Source organism: Salmo salar, chromosome 17 (genome assembly GCF_965601325.2).
Source record: "Salmo salar chromosome 17, fSalSal1, whole genome shotgun sequence".
NCBI classification, from domain to species: domain Eukaryota; kingdom Metazoa; phylum Chordata; class Actinopteri; order Salmoniformes; family Salmonidae; genus Salmo; species Salmo salar.
The window spans coordinates 12,920,265-12,947,373 of record NC_138307.1 but is presented as its reverse complement, the minus strand read 5'-3'; the positions used below and the strand labels follow the sequence as shown (position 1 = coordinate 12,947,373).

At 43.3% G+C, this 27,109-nt stretch overlaps 1 protein-coding gene across 1 annotated transcript; it reads right to left on the bottom strand.

The window, feature by feature from the left end:
* Window positions 1-137: 137 nt before the first annotated feature.
* Window positions 138-25,700, bottom strand: LOC106575308 (uncharacterized). Its single transcript, XM_014151764.3, has 36 exons — window positions 25,393-25,700; window positions 25,072-25,241; window positions 23,527-24,101; window positions 20,661-20,681; window positions 20,471-20,530; window positions 19,668-19,721; window positions 19,535-19,579; window positions 19,328-19,354; window positions 19,193-19,237; window positions 18,649-18,693; window positions 18,404-18,457; window positions 12,746-12,814; window positions 12,577-12,645; window positions 12,343-12,411; window positions 10,090-10,158; window positions 8,591-8,659; window positions 8,414-8,482; window positions 8,237-8,305; window positions 8,054-8,125; window positions 7,871-7,939; window positions 7,667-7,738; window positions 7,498-7,566; window positions 7,319-7,387; window positions 7,100-7,168; window positions 6,947-7,015; window positions 6,750-6,818; window positions 5,902-5,970; window positions 5,726-5,794; window positions 5,557-5,637; window positions 5,390-5,425; window positions 5,262-5,298; window positions 4,579-5,136; window positions 3,786-4,039; window positions 1,823-2,066; window positions 1,318-1,509; window positions 138-1,218 (listed from the first exon to the last, which is right to left on the bottom strand). The coding sequence occupies exons 2-36, from the start codon at window positions 25,220-25,222 to the stop codon at window positions 1,214-1,216; spliced, it is 3,663 nt and encodes a 1,220-aa protein (XP_014007239.3). The 5' UTR covers window positions 25,223-25,241; window positions 25,393-25,700; the 3' UTR covers window positions 138-1,213.
* Between the last annotated feature and the right edge of the window lie 1,409 nt (window positions 25,701-27,109).

Genomic DNA, 27,109 nt, shown 5'->3' with positions numbered 1-27,109 from the left:
CTTTTCACCAGTAGAGGACACCATACAACTATAGTATAATCCATGTGAACCAGTGTGAAATAAATGGCAACAACTATAATGTAGAAAACTGTACGATAATGTACTTGTATGATAAACATTGCAAATTCAGACAAACATAAAACAAAATCACATTTTTATTCATAAAAATCTTGGTTAAAAAAAACAACACATTCAAATGCACAAAACTATCCCTAGACATGAATGGTAGAGCACCGCTGTCATTTCCTAGCATGGTTTGTTGACAGCATACTGAGTTGATACAGGGTTGGTTCTTCTTGGATATAGTATCAGTTGCTCATAGTTTCTGTAAACGTGTTAATACTGGGTCACAAGCGGGATGAATAGCATTATTGCAGGAACACGTGGCACCAATGTTGTTATTCCTCAGTTTGAACAAAGCAGATATTACAATTACATTAGCAATATAAAATCAGTGATCAGAATAAAAGACTTATGACGTGAGATATATACAATACATACTGATGATATCGAAAAAAATCTACAGACCATTCTGATTTGGCACTGGAAGCAAGTATGTATTAATTAATCAGTGAATCAGTGTCTAATACGGCAAGTGGTATTTTCTACTATTTCATGACTACATTCCTGAGTGAGATTGACTGAATTGTGTGTTTAAATGATGTTATATGATGAGCTATCCATTCATTTTGAATGAAAGTGGTTAAGTTAAAGGCCCAGTGCAGTTAAAAACGTGTTTTATATATATGTTTCCACACTATAAGGATGAAAAATGACTGTGAAATTGTGAAATTTCAGCCTGTTTTGGTCGGTTGGAGTTTTGGCCTTCCATGGTGACATCACCAGGCGGTAAATTAGTTAATAGACCAATACGAAAGAGAGTTCCGAACCACAGTAAGGTACTTAATTGTTACCCAGAAATGATTTGATATTGAGATAAAGGTCCAATGCAGCCGTTTTTAAGGAAACATTATACAGAGATTGGCGGTAAAATTAAAGTTCAAATCAGTCACTGGAATTAGTTTAGGAATATTTATAATAAGTGCGTAGAGTTTTAGGTCAAGGGTAGGAGAGAGGAACTAGGGAGTGTCAAAGGAGCATTCAATAGGTACAACATAGTGTCATGACTTGACCTCCTTCCATTGTGAAGTACACGGTGCCATGGAACATCAGTTTAAAGACTGAATTGAGCGAGACAACGACAGATGTCTTCTCAGCCTGTTGTGAAGAAACCACATGACAACATTCACACAAAACCCATACTTGATAAATATTCAACCGAAACCAAAGATAATTGAAAGATGAGCTATACAATACCGGCTCGTTCTTGCACACATGTCCTCTTGCACTCCTCCTCTGTGTTGAAGCGGTTCTGGTTCCCCTCACAGGCTCCGTACCAGAACTGGGCGCATGCATTGGCCTGCTTGTCGTAGTACCAGCGCATTTTGTAATCCCGACATGGGCCCTGGTCTAGGACCAGAGCACAGCGAGGGTCCAGAGGCACAAACTCTGACCGGGCAGAACACAGAAAGAAGATTGTTAGTGAAGGCCCACTAAATAAATAGACGTATATCAGGATGTAGGGGCCACGGCACACTAGTATACTGATTCTGTTCATTGCCAGATATAGCTAAAGCATCAACAAAATTAGGGTCCATTTCAGTTGGAATCATTCAGTAATTGATTTCGACAGGCGTTGTAGTAATCTGAACGGCTCATATGAATAAATCCTTTAGTTTACTGAACAGCCACAGGGTAGACTGTCATGACTACATAGATATAGCACAACTCCCAGCTGTTGTTGGCAGTGGGTCCAACATACCTTTGGGAAGTTTGGGTCGTGGTGCAGGCACTAACTGGACAGAGCCTGAGGACCCTGAGGATGAAGATGACGTTCCTGATGACGTTCCTGATGATGATGAGGAAGAGGACCCTCTTGTATTTGAAGATGAGGATTCCCTGGAGGAGGAGGACGTGTTGCGGTTCAACGTGGGAACGTCCCCACGACCAGTCCCCCAATCTGGGGTGTAAATACCTCCATCCTGGCCTCCCTTACGCTGTCCTGTCTGGAGCCGGAGGAATAGAAAACACACAAGGAAAAATGTGAGGACCAACAAAGTCCTTATCCTATTGTCAATTAGTAACAAAACACAAATACACAGATTTAAAGCCTGAAACAAAGTAACAAGCCCAGTGTTACTATAGTGAGATAATGTACAGTAGACTAAGAGGAGACAGTGTTACTATAGTGAGATAATGTACAGTAGACTAAGAGGAGACAGTGTTACTATAGTGAGATAATGTACAGTAGACTAAGAGGAGACAGTGTTACTATAGTGAGATAATGTACAGTAGACTAAGACGAGACTGTTACTATAGTGAGTTAAACCTCGACGGTCGCCTAGGATAGGGGGCGCCACAGCGCATTTTGAAAAAAATTGGGCCCATTTTAAACGGCCTACTACTCAAACTCAGAAGCTAGGATATGCATATAATTAATACTTGTGGATAGAAAACACCCTAAAGTTTCTAAAACTGTTTGAATGGTGTCTGTGAGTATAACAGAACTCATATGGCAGTCAAAACCCCGAGACAGATCGAAACAGGAAGTGGAATTCTGAATTGCGGACTCAACTTCATCACGTTGCCTATTAATCACACCGTGAGCTATGGTTCATTGAGCACTTCCTATTGCTTCCACTAGATGTCCCCAGTCTTTACAAAGTGATTTGAGTCTCCTACTCTGAAAACTGACAGAATGACACGCTGTGGAACGTGGTCACACGGAGAGGGCCATCACCATTATGACGCCGGCGCCCCTGGCTACCCTCCCATTTCGAAACGTTTATAAAGACAATGCAATCGTCCCCCTTGAATCTTATTGGAGCTCTGGTTGAAAAAGGCCCTAAAGATTTATGTTATACAACGTTTGACATGTTTGAACGAACCTAAATAAGAAAAAAATGCATTTTGTTGAAAGAGTAGCCCCGCGCACATCGGAACTTTTGGTGCAGCCTTCAGAACGCGCTAACAACAACAAGCTAATGGAACATAAAGGATGAACTTTTTCTAACTAAAATACATTTGTTGTGGACCTGGGATTCCTGGAAGTGCCTAAGGATGAAGATAATCAAAGGTAAGGGATTATTGACAATAGTATACAAGACTAGATTTGATATGCGATTGTTCCAAGATGGCGCTGACCTGTATTGCTAGCCTATTGTTCTGAGTATCGCATCCCCTTTTATCGCAAAGTGTGATTACCCAGTAAAGTTATTTTTAAATCTGGCATTACAGGTGCTTTCAAGAGATATTCATCTATAAATCTTAGAATGACAATATTACATTTTAAAAACGTTTTCGAATAGTAATTTAGTAAATTGTAGCGCTGTTGAAAAAAATATATATTAAATTTTGTTATGCTAATGGCGATAGGATTTTTCGCTGGATGTCCGTCCCGCCGCACAGGGGATAATGTACAGTAGGCTAAGAGGAGACAGTGTTACTATAGTGAGATAATATACAGTAGACTAAGAGGAGACAGTGTTACTATAGTGAGATAATGTACAGTAGACTAAGAGGAGACAGTGTTACTATAGTGAGATAATGTACAGTAGACTAAGAGGAGACAGTGTTACTATAGTGAGATAATGTACAGTAGACTAAGAGGAGACAGTGTTTTCATTAGTTCAATGGAGCATGCAAGTCAGGTCAACTATACATTGACAGTAGGTTGTTTTCTGGCTAGTGCCTCTGCTAAATGTCTGTTAATGTGCTGTAAAGACCTGTACTGTGGCGGTGCCAAGGTTGATAGGCTGTGTTAGGTCTACCCTGCCACCCTGACTTTGAGTGCCGGTAGTGGTGACTGTTCGCCTCCCATTGTTGAAGTCCTCCTGGTTGGTGGTCCCATAGCCATTGCCATAGTTCCCATTGCCATAGTTCCCGTTCTTCCCGTTCCTATATCCATTGGTGACACGGTTGTATATCAGATCACCGTTCTCGTCTTCACAGAACTTGCTGACGAGCTTGGACTCCAGAGCTGAGAGAGAGCGACAGAGTAACAGGATGTTGTGATGACTGGGAACAGGCGATGAATCGCATTGTACCGGTATTAGCCTTGGAGACAACTTAATGCAGTTAACTTGGTACATTAGGTATATTTACAGATTACACCGTATAATAACAGTAGACCTGCTGCTAACGTAGGGGCAGGAGTTTTTCTTCACTATGTCAGCTGACCAGGAACAACTCTAGAGGACAAATATACCAGGGCCATTCAACATTCAGCTAACATTGTAATAACCTAAAGCGTCATTTGACACCACCTACAGATGAAACACTATGGTGTCTTAAAGGAGGCCGGGGTAAGGCCAAAATGTCAAATATTTCTCATTTATGCTTTTAGATAGAAATGTCAAATATATGTCAACAATCCTTCCTGCAAAGGACTATTCTATGGACTATATTGAGTGATAATCCCAAAAATCATGGTCTTTTTTGTTTGGGTTTCGTGAGGAATCACCAACACGATAAACCAAAACCAACTGAATGTAACACCAACTTGGCATTTTGCCTTACCTGGCAGCGTGTTGAAGTCATCAATGAGGTACATGTGTTCACTATCAGGGTCTGACGCGATCAGGTTGAGCTCCCTCAGGAACTCGGACTGCGTAGGGTCCGACGTATTCACGATCCCCAATGCGTACATCTCGATGTTGGCTGCATGCGCCTCCCGCACCGCAATATCCAGCTTCACCGACTCCCGCTTATCCGTCTGTCCGTCAGTAATAACTATAGCCACTTTACTGACCCCCTTGCGAGAGCTGTAGAAGGCATCCTGGGTGGCCTTGCGGATGGCGGTGCCTGTGTGGGTGCCCTCACCTATATAAGGGATATTTCGTATGGCCTGTTTGACATCCTGCTTGGTCATGTAGCGCGCCAGGTTGAACTCTAGCTTGACCTCCAGGCTGTAGAGGACCAGGCCGATGCGGGTGGCGTTGCGGCCCACCGTCACGCGGTCCACCAGGGCCGCCACAAAGTCCTTGATGATCTCAAAGTTCTCCGGCCCAACGCTCTCCGAGCTGTCAATGACGAACACCAGCTCCATGGGCCGCTCCTTGCATTTGATTCCGCAACCTGGAAACAACGCAGAGATATACGATTCGGACGTAGAAAGGATGTTTTCCAATGCACTCTCAACAAATGTTGAAATCAATGTTAAATTATACTACACAAGCACAACAAATAAATGTTTTATTTACCACAAATCTCCTTGATCATTTTAATGATGTCTTCTCTCTGTGGGTCAAAATCCGGATTGACATGGTGACTAAATGGAATAAAAAAGACTAATGTGAACTCAAAAGACGGCTAAAGACTGACAACTTACTGTGAGGCCCATGTCGCCTTTGAATCCTGGTCTGCCCTAAAAGGAAGCAGTAAAACATTGGTCTGATCAGTTTCTACTCTGATTGCAGTTAATTGTTTATTACAGCATGTATCCCTGTTATCAAATGACTCGCCCTGATTATAAAAGCGACCCATGACACGACTCACTGATTGGCCAGGAACTCCAGGGTCACCCAAATCACCTTTGACCCCCTTCAGGCCCCTCTCCCCTCCAGAGCCACGGTCACCCTGTCATAGAGCCAGATAACACAGGGTCAAAGGTCACAAAAGTTCAAATACACTGCCATATGCTTCAAACCACTGTGTCTGTCGTCACCTTGGCCCCTGGGAATCCTTCCCCTGGTGGCCCCCGAGGGCCCGTCACGCCCTGAGACCCTGCCTCGCCCTGAAAGGGTCCACAAAATACAGAGAAGATTTGTCATGCTCAACTCAACATTTTAAAGAAACAAGAAAATTTTTATTTGCTTGCTTAGTTCGAATTACTAGACCTACCTTCGGGCCCTGAATACCCTGCCCAGGGGGCCCCGTTGGCCCTGGTGGGCCCTGTCGTCCAATGCCACCCTAGAAATTAGCAGAAGTTATAACCATATGTACAATAGCAATTAAAAAGTGTCAGCACAACACAACGCAGCCCAACCACACTGCACTATTGTGTCAAACCTAGCTAGTCATGCAAAATAAGCTAAGCCAAGGGACAAACCCTTCACTTTTCACTTAACAAACCTAGACTTAAAAAGTAACCTGATTTCACAGGGCAGCCGTTTCACGAGCAGGTAACTTCACAGCTTGAGTGTCTCTGGCTTTACTGTTCATAGTCTGACACATATAAGCAAGCTTACTGTAGGAGACCAGACCTACTGATGTGACGGACAGGGCTACCTCAACCCTCAGGTCTGCCCGCTCCCTAGGGCTTCTGGGGCTATAGGAGATGAAAAGCCTGAAGAGAAAGCTGGATGTAATATTATAAGCTAGACTGCAGGCTCTGGGTATTGTGTTGGTTATAGGCACCCTGGCCCCAATGGTTCTCATTAGACCCTTATGTTGGGATATAATCACATGTTCTTGGAAGTGTGTGAAAATGATATATGTCCTGTAAGAATGAAACGCTGATTATGGCAGCCTTTGAATACAAGGTCCCTGGGGATAGGTGTTCACACGTACAAGGTGGATCTGAAATGTGGAGTCTGCCAGCATGAGGTAATACTAGTATCGATCACCATGACTCAGTGGGTTTATGATGGCGCTGAACAAGGCTAAATCGGTTTTGAATCAGAGCTGGGATCGATTCTTTGCCAACTGTTTAGCAGGTTAGCTTCTTCATGTCAGACTACAATACATACCGGTAGACCTTGTAGCCCCTCGCCGGGGGGGCCTGCTAAACCTGGCAAGCCCCTGAAGCCAATATCACCCTAGGCGGGAGAAAACACACAGATATCATGATGTCTTCTGCTAATTGAGGTCTTCTGTTCACCCAGGGCTGTTGTCACTATCCAAAATAACCCAGATCTGACACCCTCGCACGGAACCATATCTTTACCTTTGGTCCAGGGATGCCCAGCCCCTCCAGGCCTGGTTCACCAGGAAGCCCCGGTAGACCAGGAGTTCCCTACAAACCACAGGTAAACACTGGGGTCAACACTGGTACAACTCATGCATTAGCAACACATGAATAAGCAGCAGTGTTGCTCACCGTAGGGCCAGGATAACCATCGCCTTTGGGCCCAAATGGACCAGACGGACCAGGACCTCCACGATCACCCTAAAAGTTTATGTGATTCAATAAAAGTACATCAAGATTCAAGTCAATAAATATCAGTACATCAATGAGCTACGCTGATTATTCCGATAAATAAGTAAATCCTATGAATTATTCCCTATTATTCTAGTAGTGTGGCATAATGTGTCTCACCTTAGGACCAGGCAGCCCGTAGCCTGTCTCCCCTAATGGTCCAGATGGACCAGGTGGGCCAAGATCGCCCTGAGACAGAGTTATAATATGGTTAAGAGACAGTTATAACATGGTTATGATATGGCAAAAACCTCATCTACATGGTGAATTGTAGGCATTTTGGGACAGAGGGCTGTTACCTTAGGTCCTATGATGCCCCGCCCTGGAAGTCCTGGCATACCCAGTCGACCTGGTGTCCCAGGCTCCCCCTAGAAGAGGTCAGAGGTTAGAAGTCAAAGATCGCAGTGTGACCACATTACACTACAGTACAGAGTGTTGACTGATGATAAATGAGGACTATGTCCTCACCTTTGCCCCAGAGGGCCCAGCGATTCCAGGAGGCCCACCCAAGCCCCGAATGCCCCTCTGGCCCTGGTCTCCCTATGAGGAGAGACATCATTCATCAAAGAAACAGCACAAAAAAACAACCTCAGAATACCACAGCTGTCCAGATTAATGAAGATGAAAATCTTGAAGCAGCGATGTGAGGAGAAAACCTGGGAATCTTCTTACCTTCTCACCCTGAGTACCAATCCCCGCAGCTCCCTCTGGCCCCCTCAGACCACCAACACCTGGTTCACCCTATATAGACAAACACAAACAGGCACACAAGCAAAGAATATGAATCCAATGGTCAAATTCAAAGAGGTACAGTATCAACCTATGGTGCCGGAGAGATGGCGGAAGATGAAATACCTTCTGTCCTGGGGCCCCATCCTCTCCTGGGAGGCCAGGAAAACCAGCCAATCCTGACGCTCCTGGCTCACCCTGAAGAGAGATCGCTGGTTGTCTGTCTCACATCGCATTGACTACATATCCAAATGTAACACCACACCGAGGACAAACTACACATTGCGTTTCCATGGGAGGAGGACTCACCTTAGCCCCAGGTTCGCCAGCCCCTCTCTCTCCTGTTGAACCAAGCTCCCCTGGTAAGCCCTGGTCACCCTGTGGATGAGAGGAGCACCCATACACAGTCATTAGCGATTGCCTAAACATGCCATAACCACAATTGATCCAAAAGTAAAGTCAAGGAAGAAGCATTCAAACACAAACCTTGGGCCCTGGATATCCATCTCCTTGTGGACCCCTGCCCCCTGGTGGCCCCCGAGGCCCTTCTATACCCTGGTAGGACAGGAAGCACAAGGTAGTCACATTAGGACAGTAATCCATAAACTATGTATGGGTGATACTTGGTGAAACCTGAAATAATGAATAGGTGGGCCTACGTACCTTCTCCCCCTGAATGCCCAGCCCTGGCAGGCCGATAGGCCCTGGAAAACCTGGAGGGCCAAAGCCACCCTAAGGGTCACAAAGAGAGTCGTTGTTGGCATCATAGCTATAATTACACCAACACAAGCTTGTGGATGCGTTACAGGAAAAGTAAATGAAATAAATATACAAAAAGTACATATACATACATATATATTGGTTTGGATATTCACCCTTTCATTAACTGTTAAATGAAGGGAAAGTAGTCAACATAACACAAATACTGTGCTAAAAATCCTCCTGCTAGTCACCTTGCTATTAAATATTGAGAATGTTCACGCAATTGACTATTTGGATAGGCAATAAAGTAAACCAACTCCAGATCCAATGACCCAGTAATACATGCATGTCTCATCTATAATCTATAAAATGCCAGCTTGACTCACTTTATAGTGTCAACAGAGCTGTTATAAAGTTACATGGCGTAAACACTGAATGTTAGCTAACTGCATTCTTGCTGAAGGATTGCCCTCATTATATGATGAAAGCACTGCCAATATCCCAAGGATGAATTTCACCACAAGGCTAAACTTGCCAAGACTAATCAGGCCAAGAACAAACACCATTTTAAGGTCAATTAACGTTTAAATCTGTGAGAATGATCATCAGCTACCGGAATTCTATCGGTGTTTGCTTCATTCATAATGGTATAATTAAGCAATAAGGCCCAAGGGGGTGTTGTATATGGCCAATATACCACGGCTAAGGACTGTTCTTTGCACGACGCAACGCGGAGTGCCTGGACACAGCCCTTAGCCATGGTATATTGGCCATATATCACAAACCCCCGAGGTGCCTTATTTCTATTATAAACTGTTTACCAACATAATTACAGCAACAAAAATAACTGTTTTGTCATACCCGTGGTATATGGTCTGATATATCACGGCTGTCAGTCAATCAGCATTGAGGGCTCGAACCACCCAATTTATAAACATCATCAATTCATATCACATAATCAGTGTGGGACCGTGATTCTATTTCTGACAGTACACACGTTGTTCAGGTAGAATGAGGCTGCATCTCAATAGTGTTAAGTAGCTTAATCTCCTTGTCTCCTCCCCTTTATCTGAAAACACAGACTAGGTGAAAGCAAAAGACAGGAACCCTTCTGAACCAGGGCTTTCCGTCCACCTGTCCAGACCTTTAAAACCAGTTACAATGAAAACAAAGAGACGAGGGGAGGAGGCCGCTTTAGACAATTGAGATGCACCCTTTAAATCAGCCTTTACTTCACCCATGAACTTTCTCACAGCACAGCATCCAGGCCTTGACCCCTGTGTGATTCATCACCACACAGATTCAATAGGGGCCTCATATCTAACCTCAGTCTGAATGAGACCTAGACACCAGTGCTTCTGCCGACTCCTTAACCAAGGCTCTTTATGTGTTCCTGAGGTACACTGCGTGTTTGTGTGAAGGCCATTCACCCAGATTTAGTTTTACAGTCTACACTGTACCTTGTCTCCTTTGATTCCAGCGCCGGGCTGTCCTCTGGGCCCCCTCGGCCCCTCCAGGCCCCGGTCCCCCTGTGGAGGGACAAGCACAGCTTTTTACAATTCTCTTCAACTCTTCAGTCTCTCTCACTCTCTCTCTCACCAGAGAGAGATAAACTCACACCAGCCATACAGTGAAGGCAGAATCCCAATTTGAGATCTGTGCCCATAACTCAGACTTTCATCTACTGATGTCAATGAGAGATTTAGATTTCAGATTAGGAATCTGCCCTAAGAAAGATAACAGCAACACAGACAGTTATTCCTTCATGGGAAAACAATCATGATCCCGCTAACCAACAACCACAAGGCTGATAAGAACAATGGAGCGTTATGAAAACGTTAAGGTGAGTTTTTCCTTCCGTCTTGGCAAAAGGTTCAAGCATTCCGTTGTAATTTGTGTTTACGTCTATCTATGTCCCACGCCGAGGATGGGTTCGCAAGGTGACAACAGACGTCCGTTTACTGTGTCTGTTCCTGCGTGAGAGACAGGAAGTCTAAACAGGAACGTGAAAGGGGTTCTGGAAACTTCTTCAGATATCTTCCCAGCCTTGCATGCATCCACTATGGACCTCCAAGGAACGTTCCAGGGAGACCACACGGTCGAGGCGGGTTCTGACAGATATTGAGATGCTGGAGGACATGTTTAGTGTTACTCTCATTTTTCCAGAGAAGGGCTTTGGCACCGAGCGTGAGTAGATCAGCACTGGTGGAGATGGAAACCACAGCGACCACCTGAATGTCGTTGAATGTTCTTTGTACTTAATTACTGCAGGAGTCAGGCTCCGACTTGAAATGATAGAAGACTAAAATAAATAAACGTTGTGAAGGGCTTTATACAATAATCAAATTTGAAGCAGAGAGAGTGAGAGAGAGATGTGTGTAAAACATGTCCATTACCTCAGAGGTTACCTCAGGTCTGGGGAGAATACACTCTGCAGCTATAGCATTAGCAATACCTAAGGACAAACCAGCAACATACCTGCAACGGAGCTTAGATATAATGCATGCATTAATCCCCCATAATCCTCAATTTCTTCACCCCGGCAGGTGTTGATGACAAGGGTAGCAGTAAAAATCTTTTCAGCTCTCGTGAATCTGGAACTTGTCAGAACTTGTGACTAGCAACAGAGCGCTGCTGCTCATAACCAGAGCCGTGTGTCTGGGGTCAGCCTCAATGCAGGAAAGTAAAAGCCTTGAGGCCATCTCTAACGGTAGACGCTTCTAGATGACTGGTGGAAACTCACACCGTCACTCTCTCCGGTGTAAACTACCAGATAAATATCTCTAATGATAGGATCTTTGTGTGGACTGAGGTTTCAATGAAATATTGCAATACAAGGATGTGTCTCTTCAGTCAGTTGACTAGACTATTATGAGTCGAAGTTGCAACTTCGCCAAACAGAGATTACATTTGGCACGATGCTACTTAAGTGCGTTCCCAAAACGTAATCATGCGTTGTTTACCCAGACCATTCAGGAATGATCAAAACAATTGTTGATCTGTGTTACCTCACCTGCCACTAGAAGAATAATGTTTTCCTTGTCGCGAAGTAGGCAATATATATATCTATATAAAACGGTCATTACCGTAACACAGCTCTCTCTCTAAAGGAATGGCATGTTTGCATTGTTGCATTTACAACCATTCTTTTACAAGTCGCAACAAGGGCGTAGGCTACAGTATAAGATAATATCTTTAAAGGCAAAACACTCACTGCAATTCAAATAGCGTAGCCGTATCCTGGTAACACTTGAGTTCAGAGGATATGTTGGAGCAGGGAGAAAGAGAGGGGTCTGGTTTGGGCAGATGTAGCCCATGTGTGCCTGAGCAACCCAGTGAAAAGCAGATGGTGTCATTCCTTCCTTCTGGTCTCAGTTGAATGACTCACTCCTTTCATGTTCTACAGGGATTCTGGATAGCTTCTGGGTGTTTCCCAGCCCAGGGGCTGTATGGGTTCACCTGACGTCCATTTGAACTCTGAACTTCGCCTACCTGCATGCTGGAAGTTACTCCGTAGTAGAACAAGAAGACGAAATCACTGATCGATAGATCCATTGTGTGGACACTGTGATACCAAATAGAGGTGTAGTTCAAATGGACTTTTACGGCGCTGTGTCTTCTCCTGCAACCATCATCCATGTGATGTTGCTGGTTTTACAGCCACAGATCTGGAGCCCAGACCGGAACACATCTCTGCAGACGCTCAGTCATACCTTTGGCCCGGCGAAGCCTTCTCCTATAGGACCCTTCTCTCCTTGGATGCCCTGTGGCCCTTGAGGCCCCTGTGAAACACAAACAAAATCAACCAATGGTGAACAGACTTGAATAACCATAGACTCCATACACTCCATACACAACACCCATTTCACTGAGTCATTTAAGAGTATTCATAAATGCATGCGTACGTTGCGGTCAAATATGCGTACATTGTGGTCGTGCTAACTCACCGGTAGTCCAGGTTCCCCTAAGCCAGGTGGTCCTGGAGGCCCCAGTCGCCCCTGGAACCCCACATCACCCTGCAGAGAGAGTGGAACACCCGCGAGGTGAGATACAACAGGTGGTTGGGGGAAAATGTAATTACCTCATTTTTCAAACAATGGGGTGATGGAGTGATACCTTGGGTCCAGGAAGTCCAATCCCAGTTTCTCCTTGGATTCCAGGTGGCCCAGAAAGTCCCCGCTCACCCTATAAAACACACACAAGTAACCATGCAGGAACAGACACACACACACACACTTCAGTATACAGGAAATTCATATCGAAAAGTGTTTGGCACAACAACAATTCATAACTCTGTGTCTCTCCCTCCTTCTCCTCCACCATGGGCCAACAAGAGCAGAACTCTTTGAATGAGGTGACATAATTTCCTTTGAATTCCTCTTATCTCTAACCTCACACCATCTCCATGACTAACCCAGCCATTACCTCACCACATAAACCAATACACACACACACACACACACTGACCTCAAACCTTAACTTTTTTCCCCTCACATCTTCCATCAATCAAATTCTACTGGTGGTTCAGGCTAGCACTAGGTGTTCTGAAACTCCTGGGGAATTCCCTCATAGTCAAATCACTATTGTTAAAAGCCATTATTCAAACACAGTGCCCTCAGTAATTATTGGGACAATGAATAATTTTTTGCTCTTATGGCTCTATGCTCCAAAAGTTTGGATTTGAAATCAAACAATGACTGAGGTTAAAGTGCAGACTGTCAACTTTAATTTGAAGGTATTTTCATCCATATCGGGTGAATTGTTTAGAATTTACAGCACTTTTTGTACATAGTCCCCCCATGAGAAAGTTAGACACACAAATATCATACCCCCCAAAAATGCTAACCTTCCCTGTTATTGTTATGGTGAGAGGTTAGCATGTCTTGGTGGTATGATATAAAATGCGAACCTTCCCTGTTATTGTTATGGTGAGAGGTTAGCATGTCTTGGGGGTATGATATAAAATGCTAACCTTCCCTGTTATTGTTATGGTGAGAGGTTAGCATGTCTTGGGGGTAGGATATTTGTGCGTCATTCTCACTCATCATTATTGATGATTCACTCAGGATGATCCGCAATCATGGTAGCATCCGTATTAATGTATAAGTGTTTAGAAACATATTCTATTCTTAATTACAATAAAAGTGACTCCAAAATTACACAATAGATTATTTAGCATTCATTTTTTGGGGGCTCAAAATAATCTGAAACACAACCAAAACAGAGAGCAAATGCATTCAACAAATGTGTAGAGTTACAAGCTTGATGTAGTCATTGTGTGCTATGAATATGGGACCATATACTTAACATTTTACTACTTTAATACACATAAGTGAAATGGGGGGGACTATGTACTTAAAGTGCCGTCATTTCGAAACGGTTCACCCAATATGGGTGAAAATACCCTAAATTTAAAGCTGACAGTCTGCACTTCAACTTCATAATCATTGTTTGATTTCAAATCCAAACTTTTGGAGTATAGAGCCAAAAGAAGAAACCATGCTTCACTGTTCCAATAATTATGTATGGCATTCTAATAGCAGTGCGAGAAGACGGATAGTCCACATACCGCACATTTTTTTCTGTTCTCTTTCCAACATGTCGTGCGAAGCTAAATGTCAGACATTAGTCTGCCATTCATTTGATCTTGGATGACAGTCAAACAAGCAACATAAACATTCTTTCAAAACAATTAAGCCTTTGACTGTCTGACTGAGTGTGGGCATATGTCAGACTTGGCAGGAGTGTTTCTTGAGAGAAGTTTGAAAAACAAACTGACAAGATAATAACATGATTACAAATCCCTCAAAGGGTCTGTGGCGTTCGTGCAATGACTGATGATACTTAGCAAGTAATGTATCCGTTCAAAACATTAATGCACGCACACTTGGTCAATCGTCTGCCATCTGCTTTTGGGCCACACTTGAATATGTCTTTCTGTAGCTCTGGTCCAGGGCGTGACGTGCGGCTTGCTGAAGGCTCAGCATCGGCAAGCCGCACGGAACACCCTGGACCAGAGCTAGTCAGTCTACTCAGTGGGACTGATACCAGTGTAGTACTCGATACCGAGGTCTCGAGACCACATGTTAAGTATCTCGGTCTTGTCTCGGTGTTGGATACATGTGAACTCGGGCTTGACTCAGAGTAAAAAAAAAAACGGTGAATTATCAGCTTCCATTCAGTCAGCCATAAAACCACTTCAACGAGCCAGATACATACAGTCCTTTCTTGAGACATTCATATCTTAATAGCCTTTATATCTATTATAGACATGTTTGCACAGTCGCAAACCTATTGGACCCGGGCCAGTGTGTGACGGGTTGGTGATTCTGAAAGGACAGCAACCGTAATACCTGCCCACTCATGTAGGAGAGTGGATTTTTTTTTAAACACGAAGGGCCAGTGGTGTAGTGGAGGGTATATGCAGGTACTGTAAAAGCCGTATACCCACTTTTTTTCCAGTGGGCATTGCGTTTACTCACTTCTTAATCCCCACTGAGCGTACCAAAGTAGTGTAGTTAAAAAAAATTATAAATTATAAATATATATTTATATATATATAAATATACACATACTACCGTTCAAAAGTTTGGGGTCACTTAGAAATGTCCTTGTTTTTAAAGAAAAGCAAAAAAAATTGTCCATTAAATAAATAACATCAAATTGATCAGAAATACAGTATAGACATTGTTAATGTTGTAAATGACTATTGTAGCTGGAAACGGTGGTATGTAAGGCCAGGTGGTATGTAATCATGTTTGCCAAGGGAAGCCAGGCTTCCCTAAATATTTGACAAATATAAACATTTAAATGATAAAAATCATGTGTCTTTCATCTCTCTCTGTATTTTCATAATTTTCAGTCAATTCACAAGTGGTTGAGTCTCACTGGAGAAATCATCCAAGCGAGGGAAACAGTGCCCCTCCGTCTCAGTATGTGTAGCTCATGTACCTGATTCTGTCTGGACCGAAAGAGTGTTACATGTTGCCGCCGTACCATTTGATTGATGCCAGCAAGCGTTTGTACTCCCAAAGGAGGCCAGTTTGGATTTGGCTTCAGATCAATCAAATCACTTCCTTTGCAATAGTCATTTTCAGAAAAACATGTCTGTTTCTGGTTGGCCTATGTTGATGTCCTGCAGAAGCTAGATTGCTAAATCGGCCCTTTGGCAAGCCATGGATGAAGATGGGGATTAGGACTTGTGGTTTTGAATGAATTGTCTGCACAGGCCAATGATTATGACGGTGATTCTGATCTAACCATAAATTAATATGTTGTTTCACAGGCCTGAGATGATTGAAGTTCAATATGTAGATTAGATGTAGCCTAGTAGGCTCACATTAACTAGCTAGCTAGAAAACTTAGCTGGTTCATTGTTGCCCATGCAAGGAGGTCAGGCTAGCAAATATTTTAGCTAGGTAGCATATGACAGCAAAAGCTAAAAATGTACTGTATGACAGAGCCATAGACCGTTTTGCCAACATGAAAGAGAGGAGGGTGGCATGGGTATTCCCTGTGGCTCAGTTGGTAGAGCATGGTGTTTGCAATGCCAGCATGGTGTGTGCAACGCCAGGGTTGTGGGTTTGATTCCCATGGGGGGCCAGTACAAAAAAAAAGAACAAAAAAAATGTATGAAATGTATGCATTCACTACTGTAAGTTGCTCTGGATAAGAGCGTCTGCTAAATGACTAAAATGTAAAAATGTATTCAACAAGTGTGAGTGCAAAAAAAATAAAATGCACGCAAACACACACAAATCAGAACCAGGGACAGCCACATGATATTTAGCAACATTGATTGGACTAAATTGCTTTTGGTATCTTTACATTTGTTTTCAGTATATTAATAAACTAAGCATATATAGGCTTGTTGATCTGATGGTGTTTAAATGTTTAAGTGTAAATGGTGCTGGAATAGCGGCGGCAGCGCTCCTGTGGTCTTTGTGCTGACCTGCGGTAACTCTGTGGTTCTAAATCACTAGCTGTTTAGTAAACTGTCCAAACATTAACTTGCTTGACCATGCTGCAGGTGATATAACTGTTTGTATGTAATATTAGCTTAGTGGACTTCACTGGACAGATGTTGCTCTCCGGTTTTGTGATGAAACAAACGTATGTGTGCAGCTGAATTTATGCCACCACTGTGTGACTTGTCTTTTTGTTGTCACAACCTTATTGTATATCTTGGTGGCGCATGAATGAATGGGTTATAGAGCAAACAACGCAATTATCACAACATAGGTTGTAATTTGGCTTTTTTACTGGCTTGGCTTGCTCAGTGATTTTTCCCACCCACCTCTACTGGCCAGGGCCATTGTTGTGGACTTAGAACATAGCATCTTAATATTTCTTCTATACAAAGAAATTATGTGATGTTGAGAGTGAAAATCTGAAAAACCTATAGGAAAACTCATTAAAAAACATAGGATTTTTCACACAGGGTGCCTTTCCTTCCCACTGTTCAGGAACTTAGTATACCCGCTTCTCCAGGCACCACTACACCACTGCATAGGGCCGATGTAAAGACAGCAGTCACACACAGCATGATGTTAAAGGATAAGCAGTCCATTAACTCAGACATAATAAACCAGTGGGTCCCAATCATAAGCATACAAAAACACAACCATTAAGCATTTCCCAATCAAAATTACTTCCCATTGCAAAAACATTTAGCACACAGAGTAACTGGTAAACTAAAGTTAAAATGCAACAATGTTTCATACACACAAGTTATTTTCAAAGAGATGGCTAACTGCAATAAAAAAACAATTCCACTCACCAGATGATGATAACTTGAAACATAACTTCTTGTTGAAAAGGGGGAAGCTAACAAATTAGCAACAACATCCTCTTCGTTAACACCTGCTGCTGCAAACTAGCCTACAACAAAAGCTAGCTAGACCATGGGAAAACTACAGCTCGCTATCGCAGAGTGACCTCTTGGCCTTCGAGAAGGCAGAAGTTTCCAGAAGCTTTTGAAAAAAACGGTCCCACACATTAAGTCAAAATGTGATTGGTTGATTCCACTGTCATTCCAAAATGTTGCCAAAATACAGTTGAATGGCAGATGCCTTCTATCTCGCTTCTGATGGCCTAGCCAATGGCTGACTTGGTTAGCTAGATTGATCTCCCCAGAGACCAGCAAAATAAAATTCCTTATTGGATGTTTTCTTTTCACTTCAGTGTTAACCCTTTCCTTTCCAACAAAAACTGAAGAGATTAAATCAGAACATCATTGAAAATAATATTATAATTATATAATTATAATAATTATTTTATAAATCCTTAGCCCATCTTTGAAGTTATAGAAGGCATATTTTTCCCCACTGTAATAAGTTGTAGAGTGGCTCTATTTTTCCTCAGCATGCATTTTTCCACTATTCTGAATTGTCTAAAGAATCCATATGTTGTTCTGAAATATGAACACAGAAACACTTTCATTATGGTGGTGATCTTCTGGTCTCGGTCTGGACTTGGTGTCAAATCTGATCCAAACCAGATTCCATACACCCAGACAGAACTGATGTTGTCCAGCCAATAAACTATGATCTAGTTTTCCGTATGGATTTGAGATAGAAGGTCACCTTTGATCAATGGGTTGAAACTAAGGAGTGGGGGAAATTCTGGCACGTAAGACAGACCAGTCAGTCAGTCAGTTACAAAGTAGTTGCTTTCTCTTCCATCCTATGGGCAGATGTGGTTCATCTAACTAATGGCTTTCTGTGAATGACACTGTTAATGAAAAGGTATTGGGTTTTATTGAGTAAAACTCACTTTTTTCCCCATGAGACCCTCAGGCCCGATATCGCCATTTGGACCAGCTAACCCCTGTGAGAAAACAGAATAAAGTAGTCTACAAATGGACAGGTATAGAAACACAATTGCGTTTTAAACTTAGAGGACAGCTTGAAGGACATTTTTTACTTAGATAGTAAACTGGGTCTGTCAGTGACTAACCATTGCTTGTGACAGTCTTAACAAAGATGGCCGACACAAAGGATTCTAGAACAGAGGCTTACCTGTAGCCCTCTGTTTCCCCTGGTGCCAACTGGCCCCTCAGGCCCCTGGAGAAGGAAGGGGTCAGTCAGTTCATGTAAAAACATGACAAACAAACATAGGAGGCACAGTCAACACATAGTAGTATGGGTTTCACACTGTCTGCATTCATCAGTGCAACATCATAGCCCAGACAAACAAAAACTAGCCAGCAACACAAAAGGTTGGCTAAAGTATAAACAGACTGGTATGTACTGACACTAAATCTAAACACATAAAATACCATTAAACAAAAATACACTGCAGTTTGACACAATGGTCCCTTAGGTCAGGGGTGTCAAACTCATTTAGTTCACTGTTTAATATATTTTTTTTAATTACTCAAACCACCCAAGGGTGGGATTGGACCCCGTCGCGGGCTGGATCCAGCCCGCATGCCATATGTTTGACACCCCTGCCTTAGGTCCTTGGTAGGGGTGCGATTGGGATGGGGGCAGGGGAGTTGTAACTTAATTTGACTAAATAAAAAACATTTGATGACAAAAACAAAAGAAAAAGACACTGTACCCTGTCTCCTTTGATTCCAGGCGTGCCACATTCTCCTCTCTCCCCCTACAAGGAAAATGAGGTAATTACATTGTGTCATATTTACCAAATACTAGGACACCCAGAGGGATATTGATCTGGAGATTCATACTCTACCTGCTCTCCTTTGTAGCCCGGCTTGCCCTGAGTAGAAACAACACAATCTTGATTAGCGAGGAGACAGTGATCTAAACATTGTCACAGACCGCAAAACAGAATCTTTTATAGTTAGCAATGCTGAGTTGTTGAAGTCTGTGTCAATAGCTGTGTACATTCATGTAATAATATAACAGCAGGTGTTTTGGGTTTGCCCTCTGTACTGACCTCTTCCCCATCTCGACCAGGAAGTCCACTGAGCCCGCTCTCACCCTGCAAGAAAAAGAGAATTAAGGTTTTGAAAACAGAATGACAGGCATATTGAAAGAAGACACACACAGGTAAAGCAAATCACCAATACCTTCGATCCTTTAACACCTGGGTTCCCATCATCTCCAGAATTCCCCTTCTTGCCCTGTGGAGGGAAGGGAAATCACATCAGCACGGTATGGAGAGAAACATCTCATTTGTGGTGTGTGTGTGTGTACTCCTCAACAGCATCTGATCAGTGTGTGGCAGCTGCTTCTGGTTTGAGAAACTGCTCTTTTGGGCTGTTGAAGGATAATAGCGGCGATTACTGTGTACAGGCCCTAATCCTAAAGTACATCAAAGTACATCCAGTGGGGCTTCCTGGTTTTGACCCTCTAGATTATGATACTCTACAATGTCTGGTCACCAAGGGAACAGTCTACAGTAGTAATTGTCAGTTAGGTGAAACGACTACAATTACCTATTTACTGGTGAGGATATCGTGACTGCCATTGTCTCCAAAAATACGAATGCATCCTTATTAGATATCCTGGAAACGTACATTTTTATGTAACCTACAACAGCAGAATTCTGAAGATTTTCCCAAGCCAATATCTGTACCAGTTTGCTGATCATAAAGTGAAGTAGGAATGTTAAGCATTTGCTACACTTTCACTGCTTCAGGGAAGCAGATATGAATCGCCTCTAACCACACAAATCACTAAAGCCTACCAAAGCCCCTCAATTATCTCACGTGTAAGCACCAAGGCAGGCTTCGTGTGTTGGTACTGTACAGTCCATCAAATTGGAAGTAATCGTCCATTACAGGATGTTCAGTTCAAAGGGGGCTGTGATCTCAATGTATTGATGTGGAGGGGAGCTTGAGGGTGATGTTGGTCATGTTCAGACACTTACCTGGAGGCCAATGGGTCCCCTCTCTCCCTTGTCACACGCACACTTCAGGTCCAGAGGACACTTCAACCACAGAGACACAACATAGGGGGTCAGACAGGAGTTCAGACTCCTAAAGAGGAGAGTTCATTGACTAATGTGTGAAAAGGCTGCAGTATATCAAGATTAGTAGGTCTAGATAACTGGGACTTACCCCCTCATCAGCCAACTCTGTCTGTGAAATGAGAAAAACAAATCATTGGTCAAAATTTAGTCCACTTCATATTTATTCTACACATATCTCATGGCGAGAAAGTGATTGTTGAACAAAGTCAGGACATTCCTCTACCCACATGGCACAGACATACGTCTAGTTTTGATTTAAGTTTGGTTGAGATTGTCACGGATTCCCCCGGTACTGCTGCTCATTCTGTGCAGGTCTACGTCACCGGCCTCTAGGCGTCACTGAACTGTCTCATTACGCACACCTGATTCCAACTCCCCCCTGATTAGTGATTGTATATATGTGCACTCTGTTCACCATTGTCTTGTGGGTTATTGTTCCCCTGTCCATTGGTCTTGTGAGTACCTGTGCTTTGTAGTTTTGGCTTTCGTGCTGCGTGTATTGTGTACTTGTTATTATGGGTCTCGTCCCGTGTATTGTTGTGCACTTGTTATTACGGGTATTGTTATGTGTATTGTTATTACGGGTCTTGTCCCGTGTATTTATTAGAGGTTTTACCTTGCTCTTTTGTTTGGGTTACATCCCAGTGTTTTATATACGTGTTTGTTTTGGGCTTCGTCCCCGTACCTTTTCATGGCATGTTGTCTTTTGGGTGGAGTATTAAACCCCCCCTATTACGAATTCCTTCACCTGTCTCCAATCATTAATACTATGTGACAGATGTCAACTAGTGTGAATTCAATGTTAAATCAACAAAGAAATGTCATTGGATTTAGGTTAAAAGTTGGGTGTAAAAAATACATTTCCCTCACGTTGATGACTTTAAAAAAAATCCAATCAGTTTTCCATGCTAATTCAACGTCATCACATTGAATTGTACTGTTGAAATGATGTGGAAACAACTTTGATTCAACCAGTTTTTGCCCAGTGGTTCCTTTCCCTAGTTTTGGCCACAAACGGATTGCTAATGTTTGCTTATGTTTATTCATGTTGCTTGCGATTTCAATCAAATCCCTACTGCTAGACATCTCTCATATTGTTATACAGAAGATTAAACACGAGTAGCCTAGCTTTAACATTTAACAACGTTTCTTAGAGTTTAAAGTTACATTGCATCACCGATGTGTAGGCTACACCAACGCGGATTGTTTGTAGACTGGTTATTTAAATGTTGATTGCGGAAATACCTGTTTAGGTGCATTTTGGATTATCCCAGTGATATGGGGTTGGGCATTTAACCTGTTTAAAGTTGCTCATTTCAGGAAAGTTTAGGCTGGAGTGCTAAGTTTTCCCAGGGCTCTCTAAACTCACCTGTGGGACTAGTTTGACTAGTTCTTAGTCCATCTCAACCTCTGCCTCCATCTCACTGTACCAGTCTACTACAACCTCCAGCACCTGATCCTGTCAGCTGAAGGCCTAATCCCCCAAAAACTGGTACAAAAATTCTCCTGTTGCCCAAAACTTGTTATTGCTTTTTCTGTCTGGACATGAAAGCCAGCCACATTCGTTATGGTGGGAGAATGGTTGAAATTCCACAGAAACAAACACAAACCACATGCAATGGTCAATATAACGTCTCAGAGCAGCCAAAGTATATTTCCGCTTGCAGAGAAGCACCTGAAGCCGCCACAGAAGGTCTGTTTATTCTTACTGTGAGCGGATTGGAGCTGAGCCCGCCGGTGACAGAAGCATACAAGAGATAAAAGACAAGCTAATGGGACAGACAGTCTTATGACATACAGATGCTGCCTGAAACAGGATGAAAGCCTCTGTGTGGACTGGGTGCTATTGGGTACCCGAATGCAACTCGAACCAGTCCATAAGGATCTAGCAGGAGAGCGTGTAGCTAATGTAAGTGCTGCTGGTTAATGTGGATTTGATGACCAGATTTTCTTGATCATGTTATGTCTAACACCTGCGTCAATAATTGGTTTAGAAGTCGAGTGGTGTGCGTGAGACTCGTGGAGCTACTCAGCCATGCATGATCTTGCTGAGCTTCCTTCCTACTGCACACAGCAGTTTTCCACAGAGTTTTAACATAGAACTAATTTTATAGTTAAACAGGTCCTGAACTCATATTGTGTCTCTAGACCTACTGTACTGTTTCATGCCCTAATTCTTGGAGAGACATCAATGGGTTAATTTCCCTTAATACTTCCTTAATACTTACAACTGAGGTTTCAGTTAAAAATGTGGTTAAAAAAGTTTGAAACACCAGAATGGTTTCCAACAAAATGCCTCAGGAACACCAGTCAGGGGACACAGTCAAAAATAGTGATGTCTGCATTTCCCCATGTCAAGTGAAGACTAAACAAGATGCTAGAGCGATAACAGTATGATCATAAAGGTACTGTCTGTGATGACAGAGGGGGCCAAATCACCAGGAACTATGACAACAACTTAGCAGGTGCAGTGAGTTGAAACCACACAGGACGCCCCCAAAAAGTATATCAATTATTCTCAGTCCTAAACTGAATGCTTAAACACTAAATATACATGAGCCCTTTCCAACCGGCAAAGAAAAGCATGCGAGTCTTGACATGAGGAAGCCTACATAATATTGTGTAATCCAAATATATTTGCATCCATTTCTTCTCAACACACTGTCAAGGCCCAGCTTGTTGTAAACATGGTAATATCCAAAGAGTGATGAGCAAACTATGGCCTGGTTTTGACAAAGCCTGATTTGTCCTTCTGATGGTGGATGCTAATTCCCAAGAGGGAGGAGTCCACACAGATTTAAAATGCTCTACCTTCAGAAGTTATACAGCCAGGAGACACATGCAGAAAACTACAGAGACTTCTTCTCTAGACACCTAAAAAATGTGGACTGAATTTACATCTCAACAAACCACAACCTGAACCAGATGATGAAACGTGATGACATTGCACTTACGATCTCTTTGATGACCTTGTCCACGATGTCCCTGTCCTGAAGGTTATGTAGGTAGCGATTGGCTGGGGAGCTGGCCAGCTGGCGAAGCTGTGCCACGTTGGAGGTGTCATTGGCCGCGGGCGTGATGCCCACCATGAAGAACTTCACGCCCTGGTTTTTGGCGTCGGCCACGGCGGAGAAGATGTCTGGGTTCCTGGGGTGGGGGATGCCGTCCGTCAGCAGTATGGCCACCCTGACACTCCCTGGCTCTGACTCCTCCATGTAGATCTTGGTCAGGTTGGTGATGGCATAGGTGGTGTAGGTGCCGTGGCCGATGTATCTGATGGGCGCGATGCGAGCCTTGAAGTTAGCCACCCCCCTCCACTGCTTAAAGGTCTGCTCGATGATCACATGGCTGCTGAACTGCAGGAGGGCGGCTCGCGAGCTTAGAGCCCGGCCCGTCTGGAGCTTGACCCCCTGCAGGCGTTCAACCACATCTGTGGTGAACATCTTCTCCTGGGCGTGGTTGTCCTTGGCGCTCTCCGAGCTGTCCACCAGGAAGGCCAGCTCCAGGCCACAGCCCTCGTTCAAAAGGGCTAAGAACATGAAAAAAGGATTAACCAATTATTGATTTACCATGTACCGTGCACGTTACACAAGAGGTACTGCTAATTTGTCAGTCTTTAGTTGGCAGAGGGCAGAGCTGGGGTCAATCCCATTTCAAAGCAGGAGTTCCGATATGGTTAAAACTGGGTACTTTCTCATGTCCACCGCTAACACCAAAGAAGGTTCATTCATCCGTTCAGTCATCATGTACGTACCGGGTACAACATTAGCTAGCTACATTACATGGTTCACAGAGATGGGGTCACTACCATTTCAAAACAGGAGATCAGACCTGGTCAAACTAGGTACTTTCTCACATCCAGCTCAAGACCAACATTGGCCAGCAACTGACCACAACTCAGAAGGTTAAGTTCTGAGATACTGAACCTTAATGACTCCGAGAGAAGATTGAACCCAGAAAATGTCTGATATGATTTATTGATCAAGGTGGAAGTGAAGCTTGGAGGGGCGCCATGACTTGAACTGTGAACTGATGTTCTTGATTCCTGTCTGATATATAAAAGGCTCTAGTAGACACGACTCACGCGAGGCATCCTAACCTACAATATTTTTAAAGGAGCTAGGGCACAGATCCAATATAAACCGGGAATAAATCACATTTATGTTCAAAGAAACATGTCTGAGAGAATGTGCCCGGGGATACATAGCTCTTGTTCTGTTCAAGGAACAGAACAGTTGCCACTGAGATGGATGGGTTTCTAAACCTGCCTGTGAGATATAATCATTTTTTAAGTAGGTCCCATCTTCTGCCAAAGACTCTTTAAAATGAGATGATTGCAAGTTTTTCTTGTAGCCACACATTTTTTCAGTGATGGAAGCTTTACCTATGTATCTTCTGACGTGAAGATATCCTGCCAATTCTAGCCAACACTGTGTCTCAGAAAAGCTTTTCTGTGTCTCTCCTTTCAAACTAATAAACACTTTTTTTTTTACTCTTACATTGGCCATTCTTGGGTATGACGTTGGTTGTCAGTAGTTTGTTCTTGCCTCTCCTGTCCACGATTCTTTTGTCATATGGGCTATAGTGATCTTGAGCCCAGAGACTGTGGAGTCTACAGAGCAGCAAGAACCAGTACAGAGAGGGGGACATCCCCACCTGTTCTCCTCCTCTGAGAGAGAGAGAGAGAGAGAGAGAGAGATTCATCTTGTGTTCAGGTAGAAACTCACATGAACATCTGCACACCAACACAGAGGTGCAAAAGTCCACCATTGACTGAAACCCATAACCTGTATCTTTAACTTGATCCTGCACATACTCACGATACAGTGCTGCAGGCTCAGGTCTCCAATATACTCCGCTCAGTACAGTGTTCAGGACAGGGTAAGGTGAACGTGAGAGAATCAGAGGGGAAAATGATGACTTTCAGGCGTTGTTCAGGTTAAGTTCCACTTAGACTCCGGATATTGTCCTGCTCCTGTGGTGGTGATGGTGTCCAGTCTGCAGGATGGGAGCTGGGCAGGTCAGGTAGGGTGTCTGCAGTACAGCAGCAGTGAGGGGAGGGTCTGTGGAGGGCTGCGCTCTGGCTCACACTGGGTTCCCTGAGGTCTCTTTAGTTGCAGCCATCCTCACACAGACATAGTGAATAACAGTAGATGCAGGACCAGCCCATTTTCACTCACAGCCACTCCATGTTTGGAGAGGGGTGGGGCAGGGAGCTCTCGTGGGGCAGGGCTAAGCTGTGGGAGAGGGTGGGGGGGAAATGTTATTTTTATAAATAGGGGATGGGATGGCACATCTGGGCTGTAATAACAAAAATCATATATATATATATAATCTTTTTTTTATGGGCCTTTGTCCATTCTTGTTTGTTGCCTTGTAACTGAGACTATTATCTACTGGTGAACGAGGGTAAATTCACATTTCTGCCCCATATTCACCTGATGTCTCATTCTGGGAATAATGGCTTCCGGAAGCCTCACCCACAGAACAAAGCATAACTTTTTGGAAGGAGACTGGTATAGATTTACTTCTAGGGCTCTAGGCAGCACACCTTGCTAGCACCGTTTGCCCTGATTCACATTAATGTGAAGGCACTAGTCTTTGGCTGCAGCTGCAGGGGGTGAGGCAAGGCTATAAAATGTTTAAAAGAATAACTGTAGCTTCTCCTCCAGAGAATTTAGCACTCCAACAATCATTTTCAGTTAACAATACCCCGTTCACCTTGTCTTTATGGATTAGCATATTTAAATAGGAAAACAATTTTTTTTTTACTTTTGATTCACTCCACTGTGTGATAACAAATCTGGAATATATGCAAAGGTAGTGATAATCCAAACCCATTTCCCTGGCCGCCAGACTTCTGGCCGCCAGAAAGAGAATCATGCAGCTCTGCTCCAGCTGTGCACTTGGTGGTGACAGCATGTTTTTTTATAGCCCAAAGTTTTCCAAACCTGGAGGCAGAAAGCAATCAGAGGTGAGCTGCCACTCAAAAATGCCATTGTGAGAAATAGGCCTGCTCAAATCTGGTTCAGATACCTCCCCCTTTCATGGTGAGACAAATAAAACATGGTGAGGATCTCGCTGACACTTATTATATGGTGCTGATCAGCCCAAAATGATCTCTGCTCAGTTCAATTCAAGCATCAAGCAACTATAATGTTTCACGGTTTGGTTAATTTCAAGTTGAATTCATGCTTGATGACAACGTGGTGATCTGACGTCTTTTCCCAGTGGGATGTACATATCGTGTGGTGCATGTACACCTGTACAGTAAATTGAAAAGGGGTTTGGCAAGGACATCAATTCACCTTTTCCTGATAACTGATGACATGATTTTGACATTAAGTCCAGCAGCCAGGTGGTTAATCTAAAGCATCTCTGTACATTCTCAACACACACTTAATGGAATTCACAATGTGCTTGCAATCTGTACAAAGTTGGCGTTCTCTTTGATTTCCTAGCAGGTTAGGACTTAGTGTAGGGATGTCCCAAGAATCCCGGATAGCACTAACCAATCCAGAACGTGTCTGTGAAAGG

Coding starts and splice junctions, on each gene's coding strand:
- LOC106575308 (XM_014151764.3), bottom strand. CDS start 25,222: ATGTCCCCCTCTCTGTACTGGTTCTTGCTGCTCTGTAGACTCCACAGT. Junction 19,355..19,534: donor CTGGTCGAGATGGGGAAGAG/GTCAGTACAGAG, acceptor GTTTCTACTCAG/GGCAAGCCGGGCTACAAAGG. Junction 5,638..5,725: donor AAGGATTCCCAGGGGCCAAG/GTGACGACAGAC, acceptor GCTCTATGACAG/GGTGACCGTGGCTCTGGAGG.